We start from the raw sequence: 19,672 nt of genomic DNA, 5'->3' as shown, positions 1-19,672 counted from the left end.
AGGGGCAGATCATTTAGGACTGTGATGAGAAGAAATTATTTCACTTAAAGGGTTGTGAATCTTTGGAATTTTCTACCTCAGAGGGTTGTGGATGCTTCATTGTTGAATATATTTAAGGCTGGGATAGACAGATTTTTGATTCTGAGGAAATTAAGGGATATGGGGAGCAGACAGGAAAATGGAGTTAAAGCCCAAGATCAGCAATGATCTCATTAAATGGCAGAGCGTTCCTGCTGCTCCTCCTGCTCCTATTTCTTCTTTGTTGTGCCTGTTGGAAGTCCATGTACAGCACATCAACAGCATTACCCTCATCAATCCTCTCTGTTACTTCTTCGAAAAACTCAATCATAATCAAGATGATTTACCCATAACAATTTTCCTTGATTAAGATTTTCCTTAATCCAAATTTGTTCAAGTAACTGTTAATTTTGCCGTGGATTATGATTTCTAAAAGCTTTCCCAGTACAGAGGTTAAACTGACTGGCCTGTAGTTGCTGAGTTTATCCTTACGCCATCTTTTAAACAAGGGTGTAACAATTGCAATTCTCCAGTCTGCTGGCACCATTCCTGAATCTAAGAAGGATTGGAAGACTCTGGCCAGTGCTTCCGCAATTTCCACTCTTACCTCCCTCAAAATCATTGGATGCATTTGATCCAATTTTTGTGACTTATTAACTTTAAGTACAGCCAGACTTTCTAATACCTCTCCTTTATTAATTTTTAACCTGTCCAGTGCCTCAACTGCCTCCTCCTTGGAAAAGACAGATGCAAAGTACTTATTTAATACCTCGGCGCTGCCTTCTACCTTAATACGTAAATCCCTTTTTGGACTCTAATCAGCCCCACTCCTCCTTTTACAAAGTTTTTACTATTTATATGCCTATGCAAGACTTTGACATTCCCTTTTACGTTAGCTGCCTGCCCTTCTCATACTCTCTCTTTGCTTCTCTTATTTCTTTTTGACTTCACCGCCCCACTCTACCCCAGAGAACTTTGAATCTTCAGCCTGGTTCTCAATTGTGTAATTATTGAACGGGGAGCTCTGGTTTTGTTTCTCCCTTGTGGAAATGTACCTGAACTATCTCCTCTTTGAAGAGAGTAAATTTTCCATTACAGTTTTGCCTACCACTCTTTGATTATACTTTATCTAGACCAGATCTATTCTCACTTCATTAAAATTGGCCCTTCCCAATAAATATTTTTTACTCTGGATTACTCCTTGTCCTTTTCAATAGCCAATCTAAACCTTATGATATGATGATTACTGTTCCCTAAATATTTGCTAACTGACTCTTGATTCACATGACTCACCTCATTCCACAGAACCAGAACCACCAATGCCTCCTCGCTTGTTAGACTGGAAAAATTATGTAGAAAATTCTTCTCAACACACTCTAGGAACTCTTGTCTCTCTCTGCCCTTTAGACTATTACTTTACTAGTCTCTGTTAGGATAAGTGAATTCTTCCACTATCACTGCCCTATAGATTTTGTGCCTCTCTTCATTGTGTAAGTTTACTCCTCTGTATCTAAGCCGGTAGACTGTAGCCTGCAGAACGCACCCAGCAATGTAATGGCAACTCTTTTATCTCTTAGCTCTAATCAAATAGATTCTGCTCTTGACACCTTTAGGATATCCTCTCTCTCCAGCACTGTAATATTCTCTTTTCTTTCCTTCCCTATCTTTCCCCGCATATCTGGATGGGTGCAACTTCAACAACACTCAAGAAGTGCAACACCATCCAGGAAAAAGCAGCCCACTTGAGTAGCAGCAGTGTGTACCATCTACAAGATGCACTGCAGCAACTCAGCAAGGCTCCTTCAGAAGCACCTTCCAAACCTGCGATCTTCACCACCTAGAAGGAAAAGGGCAGCAGGTGCATTGGAACATCACCACCTGCATGTTCCCTCCAAGTCACACACTATCCTGACTTGGAAATATATCGCTGTTCCTTCATTGTCACTGGGTCAAAATTCTGGAACTCCCTCCCTAACAGCACTGTGGGTGTATCTACACCACATGGACTGCAGTGGTTCAAGATGGTGGCTCATCACCAGCTTCTCAAGGGCAATTAGCAATGGACAGTAAAAGTTGTTGGCCTTGCCATAACGCCCATGTTCCAAGAACTGATAGAAATAAATAGGTGAGGAGAGTCCCAGATCCACTCTTGTAATAAATGTGGTCTTCATAATTCATGTAAATCAGGTTGGTGACCTGCTCTGTCTCTACAAGCTCTTGGATTATGGTGGGTTTCCTCATATTTCAGATGAAAATGGACAGCAATGACCTCCTTCCCAGATACTTCAACGCAGCAGATAAATGGCCAGGAATGATCCATGAGCCCATGGACCAGGGCAACTGTGCAGCATCATGGGCATTTTCCACAGCAGGTAACAGCATTAATATGAGGGACAGGTAGTCTATCAGAGTGTTACAGTGAGGACTGTGGGGTATATCAGAGTTACAGTAAGGAGTTGGGGGTATATCAGAGTGTTACAGTGAGGGGTGTGGCGTATATCAGAGTGTTACAGTGAGGGCTGTGGGGTATATCAGTGTTACAGTAAGGAGTGGGGGGTATATCAGAGTGTTACAGTGAGGGGTGTGGGTTATATCAGAGTGTTACAGTGAGGGGTGTGGGTTATAATAGAGTGTTACAGTGAAGGGTGTGGGGTATATCAAAGTGTTACAGTGAGTGGTGTGGGGTATATCAGAGTGTTACGGTGAGGGGTGTGGTGTATGTCAGAGTGTTACAGTGAAGGGTGTGGGGTATATCAGAGTGTTACAGTGAGGGCTGTGGGGTATACCAGAGTGTTACAGTGAGTGGTGTGGGGTATATCAGAGTGTTACAGTGAGGGGTGTGGGGTAGATCAGAGTGTTACAGTGAGTGGTGTGGGGTATATCAGAGTGTTACAGTGAGGGGTGTGGGAAATATCAGAGTGTTACAGTGAGGGATGTTGGGTGTATGAAAGTGTTACAGTGAGGAGTGTAGAAGAATAATCTGTCCTTTTCTCCTTAGCTGTGGCATCTGACAGGATCTCCATCCAATCCATGGGTCACATGACAGCAGTATTATCACCGCAGAATCTGATCTCATGCAACACACGGGACCAGCAAGGCTGTCATGGTGGGCGGCTCGATGGTGCCTGGTGGTACCTGAGACGGCGTGGGTATGTACCCTGGGCACTGGCCTGTCTGCGATAGAGTGGTACCATTCTTTTCATCAGGGATCGGCTGTAACTAGTATTACAGCCTACATGCCCAGCACTTTTAAACTAGAAGTGGTGAATCATCTTATAGTCCAGATAGCCAGATGGTGAAGGATAGAACTGGAGCCAATCCTTGCATTCTTTACAGGGTTTTAATTACAGAGATGTACATGACCTACAGGTACCTCGTGAACTCACCAGCTTAAGTCTGTCCTCTTTATCGGAGCACAAGTCAATCCCCAGTCAATGCTCACCATTTGAATATAACGAAACCCAATTAATATACAATTAACAGATTCCCAACACTTTTAAATTGAAATTAAAGTTTACTTGCACAACAGAAATTTCATAAATTAAATCAAAGATATTCTGTACAAAGAATTATAATGCAGACACCCCTCCTGTCAGAGTCCCAACAATGTGTTTGGTTCACAAAGTGAAATGCATGTATAATTAGTTGATCGATGCCTCGTGTCCACATATTTTCAAGAGTTCCTGTTCCTTTAACATTTGTTTCAAACCAGCAAGGTTTTTTCACATGCTTTTTGTAGAGTATACATTATTCCACAATGAACAATTATCTACATAATATTCAATGGATTATACTATCTTCAGTAACCCCATTGAACAGAACCTAAGTTAAAACCGTAGAATCATAGAACCGCGCCCCACTCTGGCAGTACTTTCCGGCAGCCACTTGCTGCCTAACTATAATTTTCCTCAGGTTGCTGTTAGTTCCTTTTAACAATCAAGTTAAATTGTTGTTCTCTGGTTCTTGACCCATCTACCAATGGGAACAGTTTCTCTCTATCTACTTTGTCCAAACCCCGCATGCTTTTTAACACCTCTATCAAACCTCTTTTCAACCTTCTCTTTGAAGAGAACAGCCCCAGTTTCTCCAATCTACCCACAAAACTGAAGTCCCTCATACCTGGAAACATTCTCAAATCTTTTCTGCAAAAAAGTTAAGCAATGGAATCCCATATCTACTGCTCCCATAAGAGCCAGAGTGTTGACAGCCAAAGTATCTTTAACAACACTTGTTATTTTCTTAGCTTCCCAAGCTAAAGGACGGCTTTTCCCATTTTCAACTGTTAGAAATAGTCTGGAACCAGCACTTGAATACCCACTAGGAAGATTAGTGTGTGAAGCATTGCTAAAAATGACTAGTTTTGTGTTCTTTGGGTCACCCAAGGATGGGAACTTATGCGTTTGTCCAGACTTAATTTCCTTAAAGTTTTATTTGCCCTCCATCGTACTGAAGACTTGTGCTCCACCAGTCTACTCTCAATCATCAGTAAAGGGGAAGTACTATCAAGTGGTACTTGCTCACTGAAGCTGGGTTTGGGTTCCGCCAATGTCACTCACTCCTGATCTCATTACAGCCTTGGTTCAAACATGGACAAAAGAGCTGAACTTCAGAGGTGAGGTGAAAGCGACTACCTTTGACATCAAGACAACATTTGACTGAGTGTGGCATCAAGGAACCCTAGCAAACTGGACTCGATGGGAATCAGGGGGAAAACTCTCCGCTGGTTGGAGTCATATCTAGCTCAAAGGAAGATGGTTGTGGTTGTTGGAGGTCAATCATCTCAGTCCCAGGACATCACTGCAGGAGTTCCTCAGGATAGTGTCCTCAGCCCAACCATCTTTAGCTCCTTCACCAATGACCTTTCTTCCATCATAAGGTCAGAAGTGAGGTTGTTCACTGATGGCTGCACAATATTCAGCACCATTCACGACTCCTCAGACACTGAAGCAGTTCATGTCCAAATGCAGCAAGACCTGGTCAACATCCAGGCTTGAGCTGACAAATGAATGTGCTAAGAGGGCTTTCAGGATTACTTTTCCAGCTGTGGGACAGCCCACTCTAACATCTGAATCATTCTGTCACTCTGTACCTTAGCAGCTAGCCTCACTTTAGCCTTATAAGTCCCTTCTACAAGGACTCCTTCAGTACAAATCTGCCTGTGTGAAAGAGCTGCAGCATTTCATCGATTACCACTCGATTGTTTTCTAAGAGTCCATTGTTGAAAGGACTGCACTATTTATAATCATGATGTTCATGTCTCTATGCACAACTCTGAACTCATCATTGGCAAACTCCCCTCCATTATCAGTCAGAAACTTTGCTGGTGTCCCAAGTCTGGCCCCTATCCATTTCTCCGCTATTGTGCCTATAATAACCCATTTGTCCTTACTGAGTATTAATGTCTTACATCTGGTCAGCAGCTCTATAAAATGTAGGATGAAAATATTTCTGTCTTTTCCCTATACCTTTAGATCCATGGCAACTACCTTGTTAAAGTCACAATAAAGGTTCACAATATCATGTGATGGCTTCCTCTGATACTTTTTACAGATTTCACATTTTTCACTAATTTCTTTTGTTAGCCTCATATACTCTTCATCAGCCATACCCACATCTTTTAGGAGGATTTTTTGCCTTCAGAAATTTGCTCACCCTAAGTGTCAATGTAACTTTAAGACCATTTGTTTTATTTTCTGATTCTTATCATCTGACACTATAGCTACTTGTCTAACATTTGGATGAAAAACATTAGGTTTTGTTACAATAATATTCTAATTGGGCAAACTGAAAATCAGCTGACTTTGCAAAAATAATTGCCTAATCATGCTCCATGTCAAGTTTCATTTATGCCTTTTTAATAGTTTACTTGACAGCATAGATCTCTCACTACTAAAATGGGATTTAACTCTCTTTAGTGACCTTAGTGTGTTATCAATACTAAGCCTAAGTCAAGCAGTACTTCGATATTCCTTAGCCTCAGTAGTAAGGTAAATTTTGCATGTTGTTGAAGTATAAGCACTATCCAGTACTGCAGAGTTAAAGCAGTCTGCAACTAGCACATTCACCACAGGACTAAACCTCCTTGTGACCAGTATAATTTGCTCAGATTCATTGTTATCTTCATGCTCTTCCTCAGAATTCTCTTCATTATGTCTTTTTGGAGGCCCTACCTCTCAGCTTTGCGAAGTTCACCACACATTGATACATTGAACCATACTTGAAGCACCTATTAGATGTTCCTCGGGCATTCTGAGAATTCATTCACTTATTATTGTTCCAATTTTGTTTTTTGCTGTAATAGCCAGATATGTTGAAGGTGCTTATATCCTTATTCCACCTGCCTCTAATCCTCCTGTTCTATTGACGCCTGCCTCCAGTGTCTGGATTATTTTGAAATTTGGCAATCACTGAATCTTCTATTCTTTGTGTCACTGTGGAATGTCTTATTGTTTCATGAAGGCTGAAGGGAAATGACAGTTTCCTCAGGAATTTTCTCAAGGCAGCTGACATCCGAGCCAACAGAGTCTCCCTCTCCAAGAAACGAACGCCAGTTTGAACCAGGACACTGTCCATCAGAGACTCTGTGGAACAACCCAGCAGTTTAAACGCTAGTGTTGATTCATGGATCCCCAAATTAAAATTTGTGTGCAGTCCTCCCACATCCAGTCGTGAATGGTGATGGAAAATTTAACAACTTGCTGGAGGAGGAGGAGGAGGCTCCACAAATATGCCCATCCTCAATGATGGAGGAGCCCAGCACATCAGCACAAAAGATAAGGCTGAAGCATTTGTAACAATCTTCAGCCAGAAGTGTCCATCTTGGCCTCCTCCGGAGGTCCCCAGCATCACGGACGCCAGTCTTCAGCCAATTTGATTCACTCCACGTAATAGCAAGATACCTTTGAAGGCACTAGATACTGCAAAATCTATGGGCCCTGACAGCATCCTGGCTGTAATGCTGAAGACTTGTGCTCCAGAACTAGCTGCAACTGTAGCCAAGCTGTTGCAGTACAGCTATAAGATTGGCACCTACCTGGCGATGTGGGAAATTGCCCACGTATGTTCTGTACACAAAAAGCAGGACAAATCCAACCTGGCCAATTACCATCTTATCAGTCCACTCTCAATCATTAGTAAAGTAAGGGAAGGTATCATTGTCAATGCTACCAAGTGGCACTTGCTGAGCAATAAACTGCTCACTGACACTCAGGCTGGGTTTCTCCAAGGCCACTCACTCCTGACCTCATTACAGCCTTGGTTCAAACATGGACAAAGGAGCTGAACTCCCGAGGTGAGGTGACAGTGACTGCCCTTGACAGTGGGAAAACTCTGCTGGTTGGAGTCATACCGAACACAAAGGAAGATGATTGTGGTTATTGGAGGTCAGTCATTTCAGCTCCAGGACATCACTGCAGGAGTTCCTCAGGGTAGTGTCCTCGGCCCAACCATCTTCAGCTCCTTTATCAATGACCTTCCTTCCATCGTAAGGTCAGAAGTGGAGATGTTCAATGACGATTGCACAATGTTCAGCACCATTCATGACTCCTCAGATACTGAAACAGTCCATGTCCAAATGCAGCAAGACCTGGACAATATCTAAGCTTGGGTTGATAAATGTCAAGTATCTTTTGCCACACATGTACCAGGCAATGACCATCTCCAATAAGAGAGAATCTAACCATCTCACCTTGGTGTTCAATGGCATTGCCATCACTGAATCCCCCACTATCAACATCTTGGGGGTTACCATTGATCAGAAGCTGAACTGTACGAGCTATGTAAACACTGTGGCTACAAGAGCTGGTCAGAGGCTGGGAATCCTGTGGCTAATAACCCACCTCCTGACTCCCCAAAGCCTGTCCACCATCTACAAGGCACAAGTCAGGAATGTGATGGAATACTCCCTACTTGCCTGGATAGTGCAGCTCCCACAACACTCAAGAAGCTGGACACCATCCAGGACAAAGTAGCCCACTTGATTGGCACCTCATCCACAAACATTCACTCCCTCCACCACGGACACATATTAGCAGCAGTGTGTACCATCTACAAGATGCGCTGCAGGAGCTCATCAAGACTCCTTCAACAGCACCTTCCAAACCTGTGACCTCTAACACCTAGAGGGACATGGGCTGTAGAAGCATGAGAACACCACCACCATTAAGTTCCCCCACAAGTCGCTGATCATCCTGATTTGGAAATATATCGCTGTTCCTTCACTGTTGCTGGGTCAAAGTCCTGGAACTCCCTTATTAACAGCACTGTGGGTGTACCTACATCACATGGACTGCAGCGGTTCAAGAAGGCAGCTCACCACCACCTTCTCAAGGGGCAGTTAGGGATGGGTAAAAAATGCTGGCCTAGCCAGTGACACCTATGTCCTGTGAAAGAATGAAAAAAATCTCCCCTCCTCCGCTGCCAGCCCCACTCTGACCTTTCAACGATATGAGGTGGCGGCTGCCGCTTGGACGGAGGCCAGAAAGATCATATTCATTCATCTCACCCCAAGGTAAACACGTTTTTGTCAAATTCCTTTCACAAAATTGCAGGAGAGGCTTAATTTTACCTCCATCACATCTCACATGAAAAATCGCTGTGAGTTGCATGGCTGATAGTGTCTAAAATATCAGAGACATGCTCCCACTGGTGATGGCCTGGTCTGGGAGAGGAGCTGCGATGCTTTTACCCTCTAATGTACAGCGTTACTTTGTTCAGTTTACTTCTCTCTGAGAAGAATTTCCTCACTCTTTGTTTGGGAAATCTTTATTTAACCAATGACAGGATTGGGGAACTGAACATTCACATCTTGTTTTTGAAAGTTGTGGAGTGACATTCCACACAGGATTGTACTCCTGTAGTCTGCTTCAGATACTTGGAGGGAAAGTAACCCAGCCTTTTGCTTCACTGCAGCTGTCAAATGAGTGTGAATTTAAATCCTGCCTGGGGTCAATGGCCAGTCGCTGATTGTAAGGCAGTGTTTGTGGGCAGTCAGCAGTATCACTAGAAACTTTGTGACTGAATCTTATCTTCTTCACAAACCTCTGCCTGTCTTGGTCTCTCTCTCCCTTTCTCTCTCGCATTAAATATATATATATATATATCTTTCTGTCTGTATGTATCTGTGTCTCACTCTGTTTACCTCTCCCTTTCCCTCTCTGTCTCTATTTCTTCTTTTGGTTAAATGCCTAATTTATCTCATTAGGCTTATAGTCATAAATGTTTCTTCAGTGAATGTGCAAACCAAAAGTATTTGATGTCAAACTCGGGTACAAAACAACAAATTGAATCTCTGGCTGCATATCTTCACTGATATGTGGGTGAGTTGCTACCCTTGACTTTTGAACTAATGCCTCAGTGTTCAGTTTATACAGTTAACCCATCAGCTCTCATCCCCTGTGGCTTTTTGCAGCATAGCAAGGTCATTTATTGAGTATAGGCAGGCAGGAGAGGAACCTCTGCCCTGTCAGAGAAGAGCAGACAACACTCTTGGGAATCTGCCTGTAACCTGGCCTCCTGCTGCAGACTGAGGCCCTATTTGGTTACCCAGTGGTGTAAAGACCATGCTGCTGTGTGCTATAGCTTTCTTCCTACTGTTCAAATGATGGGTTCATCTGCAGCTTCAGGTACTGCAGCGGGTATCCTGTTGTACTCTCAGTGGAGCTATTTGTTTGTACATAGTATGGGCAAGATCATTGGGTTTTGGTTTTCATAGAAAATGAAATGGAATTGCAGAATGTGAACCCTGAACTGCTGGTTCAAAATCTTGAATGAAATTTATTGCCCTCAGAGTGACGTGTTCGGTGATGTGAGGGTGGTGGGTGGGGACCTACCGCCAATCGATCTTTTAGTTGGGTGATTAATACCCACTTAAGAGCCTCACCCTGCTGCCGCCGGTATTAATCCATGGTGGACAGGGGACTTGTCACATGGATAGCATGACAAGTGAACCTGTGTGGCATTGCCTGTGGGCTCCTGAGATGGATTCTTCATTCAAAGGCACTCAATGCCTGATCAAAGAAGCCCCTTGAGTGCCACCCCCCCTGCCCTTGCTGCTGACAACCCCACCCTCACCTTCCCCACAAGCCCTACCCTGCTACCTCCCCCCACCCCCCGTCATTCAACTGTAGTATAGGATCCAGTGATGATTCTGGACCCCGAGGTGGGTGTTGTACCAACAACAGGCACCACGTCTCTGGTAGCATTGCCAATAATTAGAACTGCCGGCCTTTGATTGGCCAGCAGTTCTCGGTGGCCGGGACCTCTGCCCCTGAGGTCCTTGACCCTAGGGAAGGAGTGCCCCTGTCCTGTTAAGCGGCACTTAACTCGGCGAGCCTTCCCTAAAAGAGGTGACATCGGGCCCTGGCCAGCTCTCCAGCAAGTGGGCAAGACCCCCATTGCCTCCATTAAATTCCACCCTTCATGTTAGAAAAGATGTAATTTATTCAGTCACTATAAGCCAGCTGTTTTCATCACAGAGCTATACCAAAGAATGTTTGTTGTTTTGAGTCTTTGCGAGATTAGCAAGTCTGTACACCACACCACACCATCCCCCCACCCGCCCCCTGTAACATTGCTGCATGGAACTTACAGCACTGATAGAGGCCTCAATGGCTGTTGTCTATGTCCCACATGAGCCTCTACCCACCCTTCTTCATCTCACCCTATCTGCATAACCTTATATTTCTTTCTCCCTCAAGTGTTCCTCTAGCTTCCCCTTAAACGAATCTATGTTATTCAGCTCAACTATTCTCTCAGAGTAAAGAAACATACCACCTTTTTCTGGGCAATTTCCATTGCTGCTCCCAATTTTGTTGAGTAGGTGATTTCAATGATTTGCTTTGTCCATTTCCCAATCACTGGGTGTACACTTCCATGATGCCAGCAGCTCTCTATTGTGCCAGGGCAGTGGCCATTCCTCCATTAAGCCTGGCATTTTAAGGTGACCCAGGGAATGTGCTGGGTTGCGGTGGCGGGGGAGAGGGAGGCATAAAATCCAGTGAGAAGGTATGGAGTGGCGTGCCCATCACCAATCCACCGCCACTGGCATTTTACCAGATAGACCTCCCAGCTCCCAGCGGCACTGCTTGGAATGAAGAACTGTTGGTCATCCGATTGGCTGGCAGCTTTTCAGGGCGGGACCTCTTCTCTTAAAGAGACAGAAGCCCCGACTGCAGGGCATTAACTGCCTGATGAGTATAAAATGCAGTTGACACTTCCAAAGCTGGCCGAGATGGGGCTGCCCACGACTTTCTGGCCAGTGGACAGGGCCAACAGCACCATGTAAAATTCCAGTCTAAGTGTTGGTAGAGCATTGAAGCAAGGATCCTGTAGACAGCCTATCCTCTCTCTAAGCCATGGACCCTGAAGCCAATGCCCAGCTTAACATCTGGATATCACCTGATACTCTGCACCATAAAGGCAGTGCTGAGCCCTCCTTGACCTCTCTGCAGCCTTTGAAACATTTGATCCTCACCATCATCATCTGACACTTCCTCTGTTGACCAGCTCAGTGACACTTGTCCTCACTTGGTTCCTCTCTGGTCCAATTTTAGCTGAGCACCTCCAGTAATGGCCTTTTCCCCCATCCAGCCCGCAGTTCTTCCAAAGTTAGATCCTTAACCCTTTTTTCTTGTCTTCATGTCTCCTTTGGTGACGTCATTCACAACCCTCTGCCCTGCTCCAACTCTCTTATCCCTCCATATTATTTTTCTTTTGTTCTACATTCCAATCTTGGATGAGCTGCAATTCCTCAGGTTAAACAGAATTGAATTGAATTAAACAGAAGAGAATTGAAACTCAATCCCCACAACAAACTCCATTTGCCTCCTATTAACTCCAACTCCTTCCCTAGTCACTGTTCTAGGCTGAAGCAGACTAGAACCTCAGGGTCCTGTTTGATCCTGAGATGAGCTTCTGACCCCATTCACCCCAACCCCTATAATAAAGATCAGCTAATTCAATCTATGGAACATTGTCCATCTCCTCCGGTACCTCTGCTCATCTACTGCTGAAACCTTCATCCATGTTCTCGTTACCTCCAACCCAACTCTTCCAATGCTCTCCTCCTAACAGCCCATTAACACCAGCCAATACCATGTGATCATCTAAAACTCTTCTGCCTGTGTCCTAACTCGCACCAAGTCCCACTGACCAATCACCCTGTGCTTGCTGCCTTGCATTAGTTCCAAGTCAAGGAATGCTTCCATTTTAATTTTTGTTTGCAAATTGTTCCATGGCCTCACCCTTTCGTTCTCTGTAATCTCCTCTAGCACCATAACTATCTCAGATATCTGTACACCTTTTGTTCTGCCTTTTAGTGTCTCCTCGTCTTTCTTTAGCTGAAGCATTTCCTGCTGTGTCTTAAGCTGCCTTGGCCCAAAGCTCTAGAATATCCTTCCAAAATTTCTTGCTCTCTCTACCTCTCTCTCCTCCCATTAGACTTTCCTTTAAAGCTACCTCTTCAAACTTTGCTCACCATTTGTATATTTCCCTCATTGGCTTGATGTGAATTATATTTCCTCTGTGAAGCACTTGAAGAGATTTTTCTTCATTTAAGGCACTGTATAAATGTTGTTCTAAAGAAAGGAAGGAAAGAATTGCATTTCTATAGCACCTTTCACAACCTCAGGATGTCCCACAGATTCATAGACAATGCAGTATTACTAACATTGTACTGGAGGATCCACAGGAGCCAATTTTTACACAGCAAGTTCCAACAAACCACAATGCCATCATGATTGGAGTTCTGTTTCAGTGATGTTGGTTTAAGGATAAATATTGTCCAATACACAAGAAGAACTCCCTTGTCCTTCTGTGTCGTGGAATCTTTTTATTCTACCTGAGAGGGCAGATGGGGCCTCATGTTTAATGTAACACTCCCCCAGTACTGCATTGGGATCTGGAGTGAGGATTAAAGCCATGACTTTCTAACTCAGAATATTTCCACTGAGACATGGCTGGTATTCATAGAGCAACAAATGGAATTTGTCCTTGCATAATGGAGAAGATGATGTGTGATGTTGCATGGTGTAACAGAGAGACATCACTTCCAAACTTAAACAAATCTAACAGCTCAGAATGGATCAAAATAGTAAATAAGCTTCCAGGATCAGAGTAATGACTTGAATTGTGACAAATTGGGAAATCAGTAACCCTTGTATTGGTCTTGGGACCTCTTGACTAATTGATGTTTCTAGTTGGTTAATTACTTTGACTGACATTCCGTGTTTAAAGCTCCAGAGTCACCTCTTTCTGTTTTTCTCCTTACAGAGTAGTGTCAGACGCCTGCTACCCATTCTCCAACTCAGAGAGCCAGCAGCTCAGTAACCCGTGTATGATGTCCACCCGGTCAGCTGGCCGTGGCAAGAGGCAGGCAACGATGCCCTGTCCCAATCCCTACACCCACACCAACCACATCTACCAATCCACTCCACCCTACCGTCTCTCCAATAATGTGAGTAACTTGGAGCTGAATCCATTCCTGTCTTTCCAGCTCTCATCCTCAGGCTTTCATCCCTGGCTATTGGTGAAGTTTTGTCTAAGAGTAACAGGGAAACAGTTTACAGGAGGAAAATGCTATTTGACACCCAGCACCCACTTAGTGAGTCAGTGACTTCAACTCAACTCAATCCAGTTAATCTATCCCTTGAATATCATCATTCACACACAATCTAACCCACTGATTTTACAATTCACTTCATTCACTTATTCCTTTAAAGGTTGAAACAACATTCTAGTGATTTGTTTCAGTGCAAATGACTTTATCCCACTGCTAGAGCCAGTACTATCTCCTAGACATGCTCCTGTATACCATCAGGGTCACACAAGTGTCAGGCAATCAACATCTCCAACAAGAGAGAATATAACCAAGGCCCCTTGGCGTTCAATGGCATTACCATCACTGAATCCCCTACTATCAACATCCTGGGGGTTACCATTGGGCAGAAAATGAATTGGACTAGCCATATAAATACTGTGGCTACAAGAACAGGTCAGAGGCTAGGAATCCTGCGACAAATAACTCACCTCCTGACTTCCCAAAGCCTGTCCATCATCTACAAGGCACAAGTCAGGAGTGTGATGGAATACTCCCACTTGCCTGGATGAGTGCAGCTCCCACAACACTCAAGAAGTTTGACACCATCCAGGACAAGCAGCCCCCTTGATTGGCATCCCATCCACAAACATTCACTCCCTCCACCACCAACACACAGTAGCAGCAGTGTGTACCATGTACAACATGTATTGCAGGAACTCACCAAGATTCCTTAGACAGCACCTTCCAAACCCACAACCACTACCATCTAGAAGGACAAGGGCAGCAGATAGATGGGAACACCACACCTGGAAGTTCCCCTCCAAGTCATTCACCATCCTGGCTTGGAAATATATCACCATTGCTTCACTGTCACTGGGACAAAAGCCTGGAAATCTCACCTAAACAGCACTGTGGATGTACCTACACCACAGGGACTGCAGCAGTTCAAGAAGGCAGCTCACCACCACCTTCCCAAGGGCAGTTAGGGATGGGCAATAAATGCTGGTCCAGCCAGTGATGCCCACATCCTGTAAATGAATAAAAAAAACTAACACCCCTCCCATCAGTGTTATTAATCCTATCCGATCAGGATCACTAACCTGCTCCCATCAGAGTCACTAAACCACTCCCGTCAGGGGCTGTAATCAGTTGGGACATGCCAAATGTCGCTGCTCTGTGACAGGTTCTGGAACAAGGAGGTGTGGGTGGGTTATCAATGATTGTTATGTTACAAAGCAATCAGTGAATGGTTTTGCTTTTATTCAAATTAATTAGCAATAAATATTTATCCAACAGGACAAGGAAATAATGAAAGAACTGCTGGAGAATGGGCCAGTACAAGGTAGGAGATACAGGGAGCAGAAACAGATAAAGATTGCATTCAGACTATGAGCACAGGAGATGGAAACAGCATTAAATATAGCGCAATATACATATAATACACGCTAATGTAATGCTCTGATATTCCCCACACCCCTCACTGTAACACTCTGATATACCCCACACATCTCACTGTAACATTCTGATATACCCCACATATCTCACTGTAACATTCTGATATACCCCACACCCCTCACTGTAACACTCTGATATACCCCACACCCCTCACTGTAACACTCTGATATACGCCACACATCTCACTGTAACATTCTGATATACCCCACACATCTCACTGTAACATTCTGATATACCCCACACCCCTCACTGTAATACTCTGATATAACCCACACCCCTCACTGTAACACTCTGATATACCCCACACATCTCACTGTAACATTCTGATATGCCCCACACATCTCACTGTAACACTCTGATATACCCCACACATCTCACTGTAACATTCTGATATACCCCACACATCTCACTGTAACACTCTGATATACCCCACACATCTCACTGTAACATTCTGATATACCCCACAGATCTCACTGTAACACTCTGATATACCCCACACCTCTCACTGTAACACTCTGATATACCCCACACATCTCACTGTAACATTCTGATATACCCCACACATCTCACTGTAACACTGATATACCCCACACACCTCACTATAACACTCTTGTATACACCACACCACTCACTGTAACTACCTGATATAACCCACACCCTGCAATGTAACATTCTGATGTACACCATGCAACTCACTGTACCACCATGATGTACCCCACACCCCTCACAGTAACACTCTGTTATTCCCCACACATCTGACTGTAACACTCTGATATACCCCACACATCTCACTGTAACATTCTGATATACCCCACACCCCTCACTATAACCCTCTTATATACACCACACCACTCACTGTAACTACCTGATATACCCCACACCCCTTACTGTAACACTCTGATATACACCATACAACTCACTGTAACACCATGATGTACCCCACACCCCTCACTGTAACACTCTGATATACACCACACCACTCACTGTAAAACTCTGATATAGCCCACTACCCTTACTGTAACATTCTGATATACACCATACAACTCACTGTAACACCATGATGTACCCCACATCCTTCACTGTAACTATCCGTTATCCCCGAATCCCTCATTGTAACACTCTGATATACCCCACACCCCTCACTGTAACACTCTGATGTACCCCACACCCCTCACTGTAACTATCTGTTAGACCCCACACCCCTCACTGTAACACTCTGATATACCCCACACCACTCACTGTAACACTCTGATATACCCTCCGCCTATCACGGTAACACTCTATTATTCCCCACACATCTCACTGTAACACTGTGATAGACCCCACATCCCTCACCATAACACTCTGATATACCCCACACCCCTCACTGTAACACTCTTATATACACCACACCACTCACTGTAACTACCCGACAAACCCCACACCCCTTACTGTAATATTCTGATATTCACCATACAACTCACTGTAACACTCTGATAAACCCCACACATCTCACTGTAACACTCTGATCTACACCCCACCCCTCACCGTAACACTCTGTTATTCCCCACACATCTCACTGTAACACTCTGATATACCCCACACATCTCACTGTAACATTCTGATATACCCCACACATCTCACTGTAACACTCTGATATACCCCACACCCATCAATATAACACTCTGATGTACACCATACACCTCACTGTAACACCCTAATATACCCCACACCCCTATTGTAACACTCTGATGTACCCCACACCCCTCACTGTAACACTTGTTACGTCCCACACATCTACCTGTAAAACTCTGAATCATCCCACACCTCTCACCGTACCACTGAGTGATATATTCCACATCCCTCATCGTAACTCTTTGATATATCCCGCCCCTCCCTCACTGTAACACTCTGATATACCCCACACCCCTCACAGTAACACTCTGATATACGCCACACACCTCACTGTAACACTCTGATATACCCCACACCCCTCACCGTAACACGCTGATATACCCCTTACCCCTCACAGTAACACTCCGATACCCCACAGCCCTCACTGTAACAATCTGAAACACTCCACACCCCTCACAGCAACATTCTGATATACACCATACAACTCACTGTAACACCATGATAGACCCCAAACCCCTAAATGTAACATTCTGATATACCCCATACCCCTCACTAAAACACTCTGTTATATCCCACACCCCTCATTGTAACATTCTGATATACCCCACACCCCTCACTGTAACACTCTGATATATCCCACACTCCTCACTGAAACACTGATATACCCCACACCCCTCACTGTAACATTCTGATATACCCCACACTCCTCACTGAAACACTCTGATATACCCCACACCCCTCTCTGTAACACTCTGATATACCCCACACCCCTCACTGTAACACTCTGATAAACCCACACATCTCACTGTAACACTCTGATCTACACCCCACCCCTCACCGTAACACTCTGTTATTCCCCACACATCTCACTGTAACACTCTGATATACCCCACACATCTCACTGTAACACTCTGATATACCCCACACCCCTCAGTATAAATTTCTGATATAAACCATACACCTCACTGTAACACCCTAATATACCCCCCACCCCTAAATGTAACATTCTGATATACCCCATACCCCTCACTAAAACACTCTGTTATATCCCCCACCCCTCATTGTAACATTCTGATATACCCCACACCCCTCACTGTAACACTCTGATATACCACACACCCCTCATTGTAACACTTATATAAACCACAGCACTCACTGTAACTACCTGATATACCCCACCTCCCTCACTGAAACACTCCGATACACACCACACAACTCACTGTACCACGCAGATAAACCCCCCAGCCCTCTGACTAACAATCTGGTATACCCACACCCCTCACTGTAACACTATGATATATCCCACTCCCCTCATTATAACACCCTGGTATACCCACACCCCTCACTGTAACACTCTGATACACCCTACACTCCTCAATAAAACACTCTGATATACCCCAAACCCCTCACTGTAACACTCTGGTATACCCACACCCCTCACTCTAACCCTCTGATATACCCCACACTCCTCTCTGTAATACTCTGATATACACCACAGCCCTCAGTGTAACACTCTGATATACCCCACACACCTTAATATAACACTCTGATATACCCCACACCTCTCACCGTAACACTCTGATATACCCCACACATCACTCTGATATACCCCACACCCCTCACGGTAACACTCTGTAATTCCCCACACATTTCATTGTAACACTGATATACCCCAAACGCCTCACTATAACACTCTTATATACACCACACCACTCACTGTAACTACCTGATAAACCCCACACCCCTTACTGTAATATTCTGATATACACCATACAACTCACTGTAACACCATGATGTACCCCAAACCCGTCACTGTAACTATCTGGTATACCCCACACCACTCGTTGTAGCACTCTGATAGACCCCACACCACTCACTGTAACACTCTGATATACCCCACACCCATCTCTGTAACACTCTGATATACCCCACAATCCTCACTGAAACATGAGATATACCCCACACCCCTCACTGTAACATTCCGATATACCCCACACTCCTCACTGAAACACTCTGATATACCCTAGTCCCCTCACTGTAACACTCTGATATAACCCACACCCCTCATTGTAACACTCTGATATACCCCACACCCCTCACTAACATTCTGATATACCCCACACCCCTCTTGGTAACACTCTGTTATACCCCACACCCTTCACTGTAACACTCTGATATAACCTACAGCCCGCACTGTAACACTCTGATATACCCCTCACCCCTCACTATAACACTCCTATATAAACCACACCTTTCACAGTAACTACCTAATAAAGCCCACACCCCTTACTGTAATATTCTGATATACACCATACAACTCACTGTAACACCATGATGTACCCCACACCCCTCACTGTAACTATCTGTTATACCCCACAACCCTCGTTGTAGCACTCTGATATATCCCACAGCCCTCACTGTAACACATTGATAAACCCCACATCCCTCTCTTTAACACTCTGATAAACCCCACACCCCTCACTGTAACACTCGGATATAACCCACACCTTCTCTGTAACACTCTGATATAACCCACAGCCCTCACTGTAACACTCTGATATACCCCACACTCCTCTCTGTAACATTCTGATATACCCCACACCCCTCTTGGTAACACTCTGTTATACCCCACACCCTTCACTGTAACACTCTGATATAACCCACAGCCCTCACTGTAACACTCTGATATACCCCACACTCCTCTCTGTAACACTCTGATATACCCCACACCTCTCACCGTAACACTCTGATATACCCCACACATCTGACTGTAACACTGATATACACCACACCCCTCACTGTAACTCTGATATACCGCTCACTCCTCACTGCAACACTCTGATATACCCCACACCCCTCAATGTAACACTCTGACATAACCCACACCCCTTATGGTAACACTCCAGTATAGATCACACCGCTCACTGTACCACGCTGATAAACCCCACAGCCCTCAGACTAACACTCTGGTATACACACACCCCTCACAGTACCCCTCCCAGTAACACTTTGATATACCCCACATTGCTCACTGAAACACTCTGATAT

At 44.5% G+C, this 19,672-nt stretch overlaps 1 protein-coding gene across 1 annotated transcript in view; it reads left to right on the top strand.

Annotated features, from left to right (window-relative positions):
* tinagl1 (tubulointerstitial nephritis antigen-like 1) overlaps nucleotides 1–19,672 on the top strand; it is a 200,386-nt gene that overhangs the window by 80,552 nt on the left and 100,162 nt on the right. Inside the window, exons 6-9 of the mRNA XM_041212103.1 lie at nucleotides 2,267–2,390; nucleotides 3,017–3,167; nucleotides 13,288–13,471; nucleotides 14,852–14,897. Of these exons, the coding sequence (XP_041068037.1) occupies nucleotides 2,267–2,390; nucleotides 3,017–3,167; nucleotides 13,288–13,471; nucleotides 14,852–14,897 (505 nt within the window). The remainder of the gene's footprint in view (nucleotides 1–2,266; nucleotides 2,391–3,016; nucleotides 3,168–13,287; nucleotides 13,472–14,851; nucleotides 14,898–19,672) is intronic.

The sequence above is a fragment of the Carcharodon carcharias genome, chromosome 19 (assembly GCF_017639515.1).
Source record: "Carcharodon carcharias isolate sCarCar2 chromosome 19, sCarCar2.pri, whole genome shotgun sequence".
NCBI lineage: Eukaryota > Metazoa > Chordata > Chondrichthyes > Lamniformes > Lamnidae > Carcharodon > Carcharodon carcharias.
The sequence above is the reverse complement of the archived record's forward strand: the minus strand, read 5'-3'. Positions and strand labels throughout refer to the sequence as shown.